The sequence below is a fragment of the Castor canadensis genome, chromosome 3 (assembly GCF_047511655.1).
Source record: "Castor canadensis chromosome 3, mCasCan1.hap1v2, whole genome shotgun sequence".
Classification (NCBI taxonomy): Eukaryota; Metazoa; Chordata; class Mammalia; order Rodentia; family Castoridae; genus Castor; species Castor canadensis.
Window position 1 is genome coordinate 19,811,310 of NC_133388.1, and position 14,062 is coordinate 19,825,371.

Here is a 14,062-nt window from a genome sequence, read left to right on the forward strand (position 1 = left end):
TGAATATTACCTTTCATTCCCAACATTACACATGTGAGAAGAATGTCAACCTTTAATATATTCAAAATTATTTTCAAAGGCAAATCACAACTAAATTTTACTGAGGAACAGTCATAATTCTATTCTAAATGTCTTTGCAAAAGACTCAAGTAGTCTGTTCCTCATATGGCACATTACAAATGATTCTAATGAACAATCCCTGTCAACAGTAAAGTTCTCCAGCGAAGTATCTGAGAGGATATTAGCAATACACACTAAAAGCATAAAAGTTTTTCCTAAAATTAGGGAGAATTCAAGAATCTTAAATGTCCCTAGAATTATGACTATTGAACTACCTTCCCAAAATCTGTTTTGTTCATTTTGCACAATACAACTTACAGAGAACACGTCTGGTAAGATTTCAAAATAGGATAACATCTAAGCCAAGAATGGATATGGCTGACCTACCTAATTGTAGTCAGCAACTGATTAAAATTAATGCTTCTTTTATAGCTAAGAGATAAATAATACAGACCAAAATTCACAGAATATTCATTCACTGAAGAAGTATTACTCAACTAAGAGTGCTATGATAGGCACACAAAGAAAAATAAAAAGAAAGACATATATACAATTCCAGGAGAGCAGGACCCAAAAAGGGTGTAACAAGTGTTGAAAAAATACAAAACAGATGGAGTGGCTCAACCAGTAACAATGCCTACCTAGCAAGCATGAGGCCCTGAGTTCAAACCTCAGTGCCAACCCCCCACCACCCAAAAAAAACAAAACAAAAAAAACCCCCAACCCACACAGAATACAAAAACTCCTCCACCAGCTTAGGAGTCAAGGAAATGCTTCCAAAGAAGTGGGTATTAAAGGAATGAGCAGTAATAAACTGGGAGACAAGATTCAAAGAGCAAGCAGAACACTTCACACAGAGAAAAATACATGTAGAAAAAGCAGAATTTTTAATCAGGCATTTGAGAAATGTGGGGTGGCTTGGCAGGGGAGTGGCTAGGAAGCCTGAAGAATCTTATATGTATTGATACTTTGGAGACTGGTCTAGAAGTAATAAGAAATCAAGAGGTTCCCAAGTAGAAAAGTGACATAATTAAACGGGGTTTTAGAAAAACAGTTTAAAAAGGACTAAAATCCTGAATTAAAAGATTCTCCACCCACTGTCCCTCTAATACACTTGAAAAGAGAGAGGACATGCTACACACTCCCATCTGCCACAGGACTTCACAGCAGCTGCCATTTCAACCACCGTCTTAATAAGCAGCATCAGGCCTCTAGAGAGGGCAGACAGATGGCAAAGGGAGACAGTGATGGAGACAACAAGAAAGTTGAAGCAGGAAGTACAGGAAAAGGAGAAAGAGCAGATTTAAAAGGGGGCATAGTTTTCAACTTTAGATGTATTTAGTTTGAAGTCTTTGTGTGGCTTTTACATGTTTTAGAGGAAGGTGAAAATTCAGAATTTGACCCATAGGAGGGAGAGAGATGTGAAAGATGTAATAGAAGCAGTGGTGAAATTAGTGTCTAACTGTATGTATGCAGTGCTGCTATCTCAATGAATCATCCCAGGAAAAGTCTAAGAAGTAGAGGTTTTTCCCCCATGTTTCTGATGACCAATTCGTAGTTCAAAGTTCTTCAGTGACTGACATCTCAGCTAGAAAAGGTGGAGCCCAGAACTTGGTGTAAGGGCTACTGCATTCCTTTCCACCACTCTGTGCTTTCTGAGATAAAGCAGTTCAATTACTTCACACTTTGGGAGAATACAGAGATGACAATAAGGCTGAGGATGGGACACAGGGTAAAGTTAACCTTTTAAGGGACAATGTTGGAGAGGAGCTGACAAAGAAGAGTGAAAAGGAGCGAGAAGAACAAAGAAAATACTGGAAAACAAAGGATCAAAGATTGAAGGAAACACAGGAACGCAAGTGGCACACATACAGAGTTTAGGGAAGGGTGCACTGAAACCACTCCACACGTGCCCCAATCACCTCTGCAAGTTTAACATCAGCAGTTGGGTCATGAGGAAGCTGGGCAGAACAGGGAGTGAGGACATCTCTAGGTAGAGGCTATGGGCTAAGCCCATGCATTTACTTTTTTGTTTCTTCCTGAAGTTCCATGAAAATGTCAATAAAGATTTGGTTTTTAAACAAAAAGCATATACCTACAAAGAAAATAGCTGTAAAGGGACAACCACATTTTGAAAGTAGGAAACAGATGAGTAGGAACTAATTCAGCAGATCTATAAAAACCAAATTCTATGTCAAAACTGAAGAAATCCAATTTAGATCACAAGATTCTTCAATGGCTGAGGAACTGGCAGCAAAGGGGACCTTGGGAAGAACAAAAGAGAGGCATGGCAGAGGGTCCACTTCAGAAGCAGTGAGTCTTTCCTAAGTATAAGTCGATTTATTTGCATTCTTTGTTTTAATCCTTACCATACCTATCCCCCTACTTGTCTAGTGAAGACCTTGGAATGAATGAAGATGTGCTCTCCTATTCATCACTGCTGCAGACGCCAGGGATTAAGCACCATGGTCTTTGACAGAAAGGTACCAACACAAAATATCCTAAATATACACTATAAAAATTCTTGTTAAAAAGGCAGGTTTTCTGATAGCCTTTACCCATTTCATACACACTCCCTTGGAGAAAGTAGAACTTTATAACAGATTCTTGAGAAGGTAAACACAGAGGGTCTCTTCACTGAGGGATGCCAGCCATGCTGAAAGAAGTCCACTGTGAGATAGGGAGGAATGTGTTAAGTAAGCATTACATAATAATTAATGTTGACTGTGTCTCCCCCATCCCACCAGCCCTCTTTCTCTGAATTACCTGAACTCTGGCAATCATGCTACTTCTTGAAAGACCTTCTTTATTGAAGCTGACTAGACTGAGAGAAAAGGCCTAAAAGGTACTGACATCAGGGTGCTCCCAAACTAGACTGGTAAGAAAAATCACTCTCCACCACAGGATCTACTTTCAAATATGAAATTCAAATTCCCAAGCCCAATTCATGAACCCAAAATGCCAATCAGTTATTTAGTACTCTGCTCTTAAAATAGACAAACAGATAGATGAAAACTTCTATCATGAAGCAGTCAAAGCAAACTTGGAGAAAACATGACCAAGGAGGGAAAGAAAAAAAATGTCAAAAACCAACTTTAATGTCATCAGATTAAAAAGTATTATATACATGAAACAAAATCAGTATATTTAAAAAAAATTAAAAAGCCAGGGACACCAGCTGTTCACACCTATAATCTTAGTTACTCAGGAAGCAGAGATCAGGAGGTATACAGTTTGAGGCCAACCCTGGGAAATAGTTCAAGAGACCCTATCTCCATAATACCCAACACAAGAAAGGACTGGTAGAGTGGCCCAAGTGGCAAGAGAGCCTGCCTAGCTAGCATGAAGCCCTGAATTCAAACCCCAGTACCACCAAGGAAAGAAATAATATTTTTTTAAAAAGGTGGGCTGAGGTATTTAGCCGGAGCAGTAGAGCACCTGCCTCACAAGCCCAAGGCTCTGAGTTCCAACCCCAGTACTGCGCATACCTCCCGCACTAGGAAAAAGAAAACGGAACATGCAAAACCAGAAGGGCTCTTAGAAATAAAAAGTATGATAGGAGATTAAAGACTGCAGTCATTTATAAACCTCATAGAACTACTTGATGCTTCAAGCTGTGTGTACAACTGAGAGTAAAAAGAAAAACTAAACAAGAAAACAGAGAATACACAAAAGCTGATGAAGTAAAAATGACATACATACCCTGGCTGCCAAACTTTTTGAACGAAAATATTCTTATGTGGCAAGCAGGATGGAACGTTGGAAGATGAGAAGGCAAAGTCAAGGATGGAGAGTAGAAAGGAGAAGTCAGAGGGGAGGCAGAGACTACAGCTGCAAGAGTGTGGACTGGATCCCATTTAACAGATGGGGAGGACCAGGCATCTGGTAAAGGACACCTCTTACAGAAGAGAAGCACATCTATCTGAGATACAGCCAGTACAGTCCTGACTGAGGAGGGAAATTCAGGAAGGGGGCTAAGAGAGGAGTAATCAAGGGACCAGAGCTTTCAACAAAGGTCAGGGTTATAGGAGACCAAAAGAAGGAGAAAAGAAGTGTTGGGTGTGGTGGGACACACCTGTAATCCTAGCACTCGGGAGTCTGAAGCAGAACTGAGTGTTGGGAGCTAGCCTGGGCTACAAGGTGAAATCCTGCCAAAAACAAAAAGAGAGAGAGAGTGAAAAGAAAAAGGGAAATAGAGAAAAGATTTCAGGTATCCAATGGTTCCTGGCATTCAGCAGGCACTGAATGTGCATCTGGCAAGGGGTGGGGACCAAGGACACAGAAATTCACCCTAATCCTGAAGTAGCCCAATGGCATGTGTGTTCTCTAGGGTGAGGAAACAAACAACTACATGACAGTAGCCTTAGAACAAATTCTAGGTGCAACCCTGGCAATAAGATTCTAAAGTCAAGTTAAAGACTGATGAGCAAAGCAGAGGATATTGAAGCAGTTCTGTGCAATGGCAAAGGTGGATTAGAAGGACAGTGTTTATGGATGCAAGTTGTCCCTCAGAGCATGAGCTCAAACAGTGAGGAATCCAGAAAGAATGACATGAAAAAAACCAAGTTTGTGAATGAAGCAAAAAATAAAAACACCATACAAACATGACGAAAAAGCAGATCTTATCTCCTGGCCCTAAAACATTTTCACAAATCTAAATGTAGCATTTTAGGGCAGGATCTGAGATACATGATAAACTGAGTATGATGTTAAGGAATGGGAATGGCAACAGAAAATTGCTACAATGCAGTGAAAATTTAAATATTACCCACCTTGACTCATCTCCAGTGTTTCTGCCATTACTGGGTCAATTTGCAGTCGGGATAACAATTGCCTCTGTTGAGTTCCTAGAATATAAATTTTAAAACTTCACTAAGATTAAAACATAAATGCCAGCATTTGCTTCTCAGAAATTAACCTTTTTGGGCTCTCACTTGAAAGTCTTAAAAATAAAGCTCTGATGATACAATTGGATATTTACAGACCACAGAAATGTCCCTGTAAGGTCGGAAACTATACTCAGGGTTAAACCAAAACAGCAAAGAGGACACTGCTAGTTCTCCCTCTGTGAGGCCAGTTCTCTTGGACTGAAGTCTGCAGGAAAAATAAAGGTAAAGGGTGAAACAGTCAGCAAGAGGTAGCCTTGTAGTCATGAGACTTCAGGAGAAAGGGCACAGCCAAATGCCCAATAAACACAGCAAGCACCTCCCTAAGTCACCTGGGCCTTCACTATTACTACTTAGTCACTCTCACTGACCCCCTCATCTTCAAAAATAACAAAATACACTGATACCTTAAAAAATTCCATAGTTATCTCATCATGAATTCCCAAAAGACAAACAATGGGCTTGCATATATGCAAAAACCACAATGAACAAGGATGGCACTCAGGACTCTACAATACAGGCCGTGTATTAGCAGAATGTGCAAATACAGTTAGTGTGCTGCATAATGATGTTTCATCTGGACTGGACAGTGTTCCTATAGGATGGTCCCATAGGATGCTGCAGCTATCTTAGTTTAAGGACACAGCTTGCCCAATGATGGAATCACCTAATGATGCATTTCTGAGCCTGCCCCTGTTGTCAAGTGATGCATAAATGCAACTCCTTGGATTTCCCATTTAAAAAAAAAAAAGCATTCTGGGCTGATGGAGTGCCTGCCTAGTAGCCAGGATAAGGCCCTGAGTTCAAACCCCAGTACTGCCAAAAAAAAAAGGGGGCTCAGCTAAAGTATTTATTATATTAACTCCTAACATTAGGTTCAAAATATTAATTCACATGAAATTCCTAACAGTCATTCTGCCTGAAACAATGATGAAGAACTGATTTTCTACCTTCATAAGCTGTTTGAAGGATGGAAGGATGCCTCACTTCCCTGTACCCTCAGTGCTTAGCAGATAATATTAGGCATTCACTTGCTGATTTAGAACAAAAGGCATTTAGTTAAAAAGGCATGTAAGTTATAAGGTAACAAGTACTGAAATATTAGTAAGATGCCTACATGCTAATTTTTAGTACATGGATTATGTGCGTTTTCACCAGGACAGGCTTTACTTACTCCCTACAAACATGCAAGTGGATAATCTCTTGCCCAGTAGCATGTTTTATTAAAAGATGGTTGTACATTATCAAAGTATAAATGATTTAATGTTTTATCAGTTATTTTCCATGAAAATATTTGTTACATTACTCTAGTGATGTGTGCAAAGAAGGGCAAATTGCTTCCAAAATTATCAGGGCAAAAACAAATCCTGAGGAACAGACCTGAAATTCACATGACTCACATTTTGTCAAGCTGAATTCCTGTGGGACAGTTGGGGTAAGTGACATGTTATAGGTTACAGAAAGAATGCTCTGAAAATGCAATTACAGGGTGCAAATACTATAACAGGTTTCTCTAACAAAGTGAATAATGAAGAAAATTACGGACTTTAAGATAATTTCGCACAGATGCTTGAAAAGAGGACCATTTTCTCACATTTCAAGTTTTGCTTCATTTCTACATTCATCTATCTTCTCAAAACATTTAAAGCCAGTATGGCAGCACACGCCTGTAATCCAAGCTACTTGGGAGGCTGAGGCAATAAGATCACAAGTTTGAGGCCAGGATAAGCAACTTACCAAAATGCTGTCTCAAAAAAAATTGTTTTTCAAAGGGCAGAGTATGTTTTTGTGTGGGCTTGCGTACCACTCAAAAGGCCCTGTGCTCCACAGTATCACAAAAAAAAAAAAAATCATTTTTAGAGAGCTCCACTAAAGAGGATGGAATCCTAATGAATTCTAAACTTCTACGTGAAATCACAGTATCCAAACCAACAAATACTTTGACTTCTCTAAACTTACTGCCTCTGTACTAGAGCTACAGTCAGGATATGTGGACACACACCAAAGGTTGAGTGGCCTAGAAGATATTATAAAGAGTTTACCTTTCTCAATATTTCTAAGGAAGCCAATTATTTTTACACCAGTAGCCCTTGACTGTGACTCAAACTCTGTTCCCTCTTGAAAATCTTCCAACTGTCTGTTGGATTCAGATGTCGATGTTGAATATTCATTCATTTTAACTTCCAAAGATGAAATTTTTGCTTCATTCTGTGACACTCTAACATTCAGATCAAAAAGATTTGCTTCGACCGTCAAAATTGCTGCTTTCATTCCTTTAATTTCATTGATATCAGTTGATATTTTCCTTAAGAGGTGGGAAATACTGTCTAGCTCACTTAGTGAACAAGAAGAGCTTGTTTCAGAACCTAAATCAACTGGCTCTGATGAGAGGACAATCTGTGGAGATGGTGACGAAAACCTCGAAGACATTTTCGCAAAATTCTCTCTTACTATCTGGTCATGTTTTTTCTTCACAACTCATTAAATTGTTTCATCAAAAATAAAAGCAGAGATCAATGTCTTAAAAAGTATTAAGAGTGAATAACATTTTAAAACCTGTAACTGAAAAAATAAGGTTGTGCATTTCTAGAGTCAGAATTCAAAGTAAATTTGGAAATACTAAACACACCAGACTAATTTTCTCTTCACTGCAAGAAGCCCTAGTATGCAGCCCCTATATCATGTAACTCTGACTTACAGCTTCTCTGCAAATAAACTCTATTATTACATATCAAGTAATCCTAAGCTTCTGATTGGCTGAAAACAGACAGGTGACACACAAAGAATTTTTCTATTATTTACTTCACATGATGTGAACATTGAAGAGCTGCACAATAAATTAAAGATACAGCAATAGTTACTTTTCCCCCTTTGTCCACTAAATTGTAATTTCCAAGCTTCGTATTACTTTTGAATTGTTTTACTGTATCTTAAACTTCACTTCCCCCTTGAAAATAGTATATGACACTAATGTACGGGCATCTTTCTAAGTAGATGGCAGGGAAAGTGACTGGACATTCATGATTACAGACAAATCTCTTTTAAATGTATGTGGTCAGCCAGGCACCAGTGTTTCATGCCTATAATCCAACCTTCTCAGGAGGCAGAGATCAGGGGAATCTTGATTCAAAGCCAGTCCAGGCAAATAGTTCGAGAGACCCTATCTTGAAAACACCCAACACAATATAGGGTTGGTGGAATGGCTCAAGTGATAGAGCACTGCCCTAGCAAAGCATGAGGCCCTGAGTTCAGACCCTAGTACCACCAAAAAAATAAAAATTTAAAAATATATGTGGTCATAAAGAAATTCAACTGTACTAATAAATATGATGTGAACTGAACTTAATGGCGAAATAAGAACTCAGACCATTATTAAATATGGGATTCTCAAAAATATTTTCTTTCATTCTGAATCAACTTTTTTCTTTTTTTTTGGTGGCAGCATAGGGGACTGAATCCAAGGCCTCATGCTTGACAGGTGAACAGCTCGTACCACTTGAGCTACACCCATGGCCACCTTTTCATTTTTGTGATAGTTATCATTTGAAATACAAGGTTTTAATTTCATTACTTATGCTTGTAGTATCCTATCTAAGAAACCATTTCTTAACCAAAGTTATGTAGATTTGCACCTTTTTTTTCACTAAGAGTTTTTCAGCTTTAGTGCTTACATGAGGATCTCTAACGCATTTTCAGTTAATTTTGTATGTTCTATTTAGAAAGGGCCCAACTTCATTCTTTTCTGTGTAGATATCCAATTGTCACAGTACTATCTGTTAAAAAGAACATTATTTTTTCCAATGAAACATCCTACTGCTCTTGCCAAAAATCAACAGAGAGCTAAGACGTGGCTCAAGTGATACAGGACCTGCCTAACAAGCACGAAGTCCTGAGTTCAATCCCCAATACCACAAAAAAAGCCAAAAAAAATCAGCTGATCATAAATGTATGGGTTAATTCCTGGACTCTCAACCCTGTTCCATTGGTCTATATTGTTTCTAAGCCTTATATTAGTACCAGTCGTGATAACTATTGCTTTGTATTAAGATTCAAAAAGGAGAAAGACAACCCTTCCAACACTATTCTATTTAAGTACTTTTGGCTATTCTAGGTCCCTTCTGATTTCCATACAAATTTAGGATCAGCATGCCAATTTCTATAAAACGCCAGAGGGGATTTCAATACAAATTGAGTTGAAACTGTTGATCAGCTTAGTTAACTGTATCTAACAGTATGTAAATCTTCCAATCCTCTAATGTGGAAAATCTTTCCATGGGCTTAATTTGAGAAGTTATTTTCACTTTTGTTTACTCCCCAAGCAACAAGCAAACTTTACAACTTATAAAGATGCAAGTGGGTAGTCATTACTCTCCCACAGCTTGTTCAAAGACTTCTTTGTAAAGAATTATATCCCCTTGATAGCTGATGGACCCTGGGACTTTGACCTGCATGATTTCAATTACTCCAAATTTTGATGGCAGCAAGGGTCAGGTAATACTGCTTTTTCTGCCAACCAAGATGCTGCCATCACAAAGGGGGCACATAATATTCATTGACCAACCCTTTAACTTTTAAAGTGTACAAGGGTCAAGCAGCTGCTGCTAGCTTGCCGATCTGTTCACTAGCTGGGAACAGCTGGCAACAAACAGGGTCAGATAGCCCCAGCCAATCCACCACTTTTCCTTTTTGTGTGTGTGTGTGTTTTCTTTATCTCTCTCTGTTAATCCCCTCCCACCTGGATTGGTAAACCTAAAACACAATGGCAGAGATCTGCAAGCATCTGGGAGTACCTGGACCTGCCATAATACATGCAATACACAGAATTTCCAACTGCTTCCCACTTGTGCAGATCTCTCTCTGTCTTAGTGTGTCTGCAACCTCACCAACAGTAACACAAACAGAGAACTGAAGAAAGAGAGGTGCTGGAAGCATCTGAGGAGACCTGGACCCGTCAAACACAAGCGGACACAAAACCTCTGTCTGCCGCCTACCTGTACTGCTCTGTAGATGATCTGTTTTCAATCAGGTGAATCTGCTAACCTGCCAGATTCACAGTGTGCCAAACACACTGTATGGGAGGGAACCACATATCTGAGCACAGCTGGAGAGCCAACTGCACCCCCCCTGGACAAAACTGGTGGCCAAATACACAGAGGGAATATTTCCCCTCTGCCTGGGGGTGGTGGGGAAGGGGCAGAACACAGAGCTAAAAAAGACCTTGGGGGGGCGGTGGGGGGGGGACAACTCAGCACCCTCTGTAGGGAAAGCCAGGCATGGCACTGCCTTGGCGAAACCAGGATCAAGATGAAACTGGCAGTCTCACCAAGAGAAAAGCTCATTTCTAACTCACAGGCTTGCTCCACAGGCCCCACTCTCCTAAGGAAGCCTGGGCTCAAACACCCAGAGATGAGCACCCCCAAAGCTGTCCAATGAGGAACAGCAAAACTCACATAACCCAGCACACCAAACTTAAGAAGAGACAGTCTTGGCCAAGGCCCCTATAAAAAATAAAAGCATCACCACCTCAACCTGTATTAGAGGAAAGAGTCCACAACATTCACTAAACTGATTTATATATATATACATATATATACACACTTACATATCTTTATATAGAAAAATTTATCTTTTTAATTTTATTTTGCTTCATTTACTTATTTTTGTATTTTAATTTTTTCAATTTAATTTTAACTTTTATTTAAATTTTCTCTTTCATCTTACTGTTACCTAATTCCCTTCTCCATTCTGTCCTAACACTAATTTGCTCAGACCTCTATTGCACCACTTTCCTTTCTCTACCCCAATTTTTTAATGATTTCTTTCTATCTTCTCCCCCCTTCCTTTCCCCCTCATCACCTTCCTCTCCTTCCCCTCCCTCTCCCCCTACTATCTTGACCTCCTCTAATGCACCACCCTCTGAACAGTTTATTATAACAACTTTACACATTACCCCATCCTTCCTATCCCTTGGCAACCCTGACAATAGTACCCTCTTGTACAATGACTAAACTACATCTCAAAGCACACTAGGGACTTAGTACCCTAGAACACACACACCTCACACCCCTCCACCCCTCTCCCCATCCCCCCTTCCTCCAGCACCAGCTCTTTCAACACCTAAGTATCCACCTCTTCCCAAACAACCATTATTCCCACAATCTCAACAGCTTATAGATAATACCACCAAGGGACTCACTACATATTATTTGTAAATAACTAGTCCACCACTGAATCAGTGAATTTGTTATTGCTAATTTATACTGCCTAATCAGGGAACAGAAATACCACATCACCCTAACTCATGACTAAGGCAGTCTTGGCACAGTAATTGAGTCAAGGCGAAGATAATAGGTGATTAAAATCCCAAGTTAGTCACTCAACAACATAGGAGTACAGCACATCATAGCAGAAGAAGAAGGAGGCTAGGAAATTCTACCCCCCAAAAGATCAACAATTCAATAGAGCATTTAAAGGGAAATGAAGAATATGAATAACTAGTTCCTGACCCCAAAAGAACAATGATAAATATCACAAGTGAACTCAGTGGCACCCACAAAAAAATCTCTCAAAGAGGAAATTATGGACAAAATCACTGAGAAACTCATGGAGAAGCTACAAGACACCATTAACCAGAAAATACAAGATGCACTCAAGAAGTATCAAGACACCACAAATGAAACAGTTGAGAAGACACAGAAACAACTAAATGAACTCAGAGAGGACTTCAACAAATTCCAAAGTGAAACAAAGGAGACTATAAAAAAAGATATATGAAACACAGACAACACAAGTTATAAAAGAATAATTTATGAAAGATGTGGAAAACTTCAGAAAAAAGAATCAAATAGAAACCCTGGAAATAAAAATTTCCTTAGATCAAATAAAAAATACAGGGGAAAGCCACTCCAGCAGACTAGAACAACTGGAAGACAGAATCTCAGAACCTGAAGACAAAATGGTATTAAAGAAAAAAACAGAAGAACTCTTAAATAAAAGACCCAAAAGCTATGAAAGGACTATGCAAGAACTCAGCAACTCCATTAAGAGACCAAACCTGAGGATCACAGGCATTAAGGAAGTGCAAACCAAAAGGGTATGTAACATAGTCAATAAAATAATAGCAGAAAATTTCCCAAATCTCGAGAAAGAGTTGTCCACCTAGGTTCAGGAAGCCTCCAGGACACCAAACAACCTTGACCAAAATGGAACCTTTCCATAGCATATTATCGTTAAAACAGCTAGCACAGAGAACAGAGAAAGAATATTAAACAGTGTGAGAGAAAAAGCAAATTACATATAAAGGTAAACCCATCAAAATAACAGCAGGCAGACTTCTCAAATGAAACCTTAAAAGCAAGAAGGTATTTCAAGCACTAAAAGAAAACAATTTCAGTCCTAGGATACTCTACCCAACAAAACTATCATTCAGAATTGATGGAGGAATAAGTCTTCCACAACGAACAGAAACTAAAACAATATATGACCACCAAGCCACCACTATAGAAGATTCTGAAAGGAATCCTACACACACACAGAAGATGAAAACAAACACAACCACAAAAGGACAGGAAGTATTAAACCTCATGAGAAGACCAAGCAATCACTCAGAGAATAGCACTGAATCGGCTGCACACACTCAAATCCTTAAAAAAAAACCAATATATGGCAGGAACCACCATATACCTCTCAATATTGACAATGAATGTTAATGGACTCAACTCACCCATCAAAAGACACCGTTTGGAAAACCGTATTAAAAGGAAGACCCAACAACCTGCTGTTTACCAGAGAATAACTTTATTGACAGAAACAAACAGTGGCGTAGAGTGAAAGGCTAGAAGACGATTTACCAAGCTAAAGGCTCCCAAAAACAGCCAAGAGTACTGATACTTGTATCAGACAAAGTGGACTTCAAACTAAAATTATTCAAAAGAGATGAAGAAGGTCACTTCATACTAATAAAGAGGAAATAACAATTATCAACTTATATGCACCCAACTTAATTAAACATACACTAAAGGACTTAAAACCACATATAGACCCCAACACAGTAGCATTGGGAGACTTTAATACCCCTCTATCAACAGAAAGATCTCAAATAAACAACCTAATGGTACATCTCAAACTCCTAGAAAAACAGAACAAGCTAAACCCAAAACAACTAGGAAAGAAATAATAAAAATAAGGGCCAGAACCAACGAAATAAGAGACCAAAAAAAACAAACAAAGAATCAACAAAACAAAAAGCTGGTTCTTTGGAAAAATAAACAAGATTGACAAGCCCCTGGCAAATCTGACTAAAATGAGGAGGGGAAAGACCCAAATTAGTAAAATCAGAAATGAAAAAGAGGAGGTAACAATAAACACCAACGAAATCCAGGGAATACTATGAGAATCTATATTCAAATAAATTGGAAAATCTAGAAGAAATGAACAAATTTCTGGATACATGTGACCATCCAAAACTGAATCAAGAGAGTATTAATCACCTAAACTGATCTAACACAATGAAACTGAAGCAGCAATAAAGAGTGTCCCCAAAAAGAAAAGTCCAGGACCTGATGGATTCTCTGAATTCTATCAGACCTTTAAGGAAAAGCTAATACCAACAACTCCTTAAACTTTTCCATGAAATAGAAAGGGAAGGAACACTGCCTACCTCATTCTATGAAGCCAGTATTACACTCATCCCAAAACTGGAACGCCATCCAAAAAAGGAGAACTATAGGCCAATCTCCTTAATGAATATTGATGCAAAAATCCTCAATAAAAGAATGGCAAACTGAATCCAACAACGTATCACAAAGATCATTCACCATGACCAAGCTGGCTTCATCCCAGAATGCAGGGATGGTTCAACATATGCAGATTATTAAATGTAATACAGCATATTAACAGAAGCAAAGACAAAAATCACCTGTTCATCTCAAAAGATGCATAAAAAGCCTTCAATAAAATTCAACACCATTTCATAATAAAAGTGCTGATGAAAGTAGGAATAGAAGGAATGTACCTCAACATAATAAATACATACAACAAACTTATAGCCAACATCATACTTAATGGGGAAAAATTGAACCCATTTCCCCTAAAGTCAGGAACGAGACAGGGTGCCC

The 14,062-nt window shown here is 38.8% G+C and overlaps 1 protein-coding gene across 8 annotated transcripts in view; it reads right to left on the minus strand.

The window, feature by feature from the left end:
* Window positions 1–14,062, minus strand: part of Zc3h14 (zinc finger CCCH-type containing 14) — a 53,180-nt gene that overhangs the window by 7,764 nt on the left and 31,354 nt on the right. For all 8 annotated transcript variants that reach the window (XM_074067375.1, XM_074067373.1, XM_074067371.1 and 5 more), the window contains exon 10: window positions 4,833–4,907. In XM_074067375.1, the coding sequence (XP_073923476.1) occupies window positions 4,833–4,907 (75 nt within the window). The remainder of the gene's footprint in view (window positions 1–4,832; window positions 4,908–14,062) is intronic.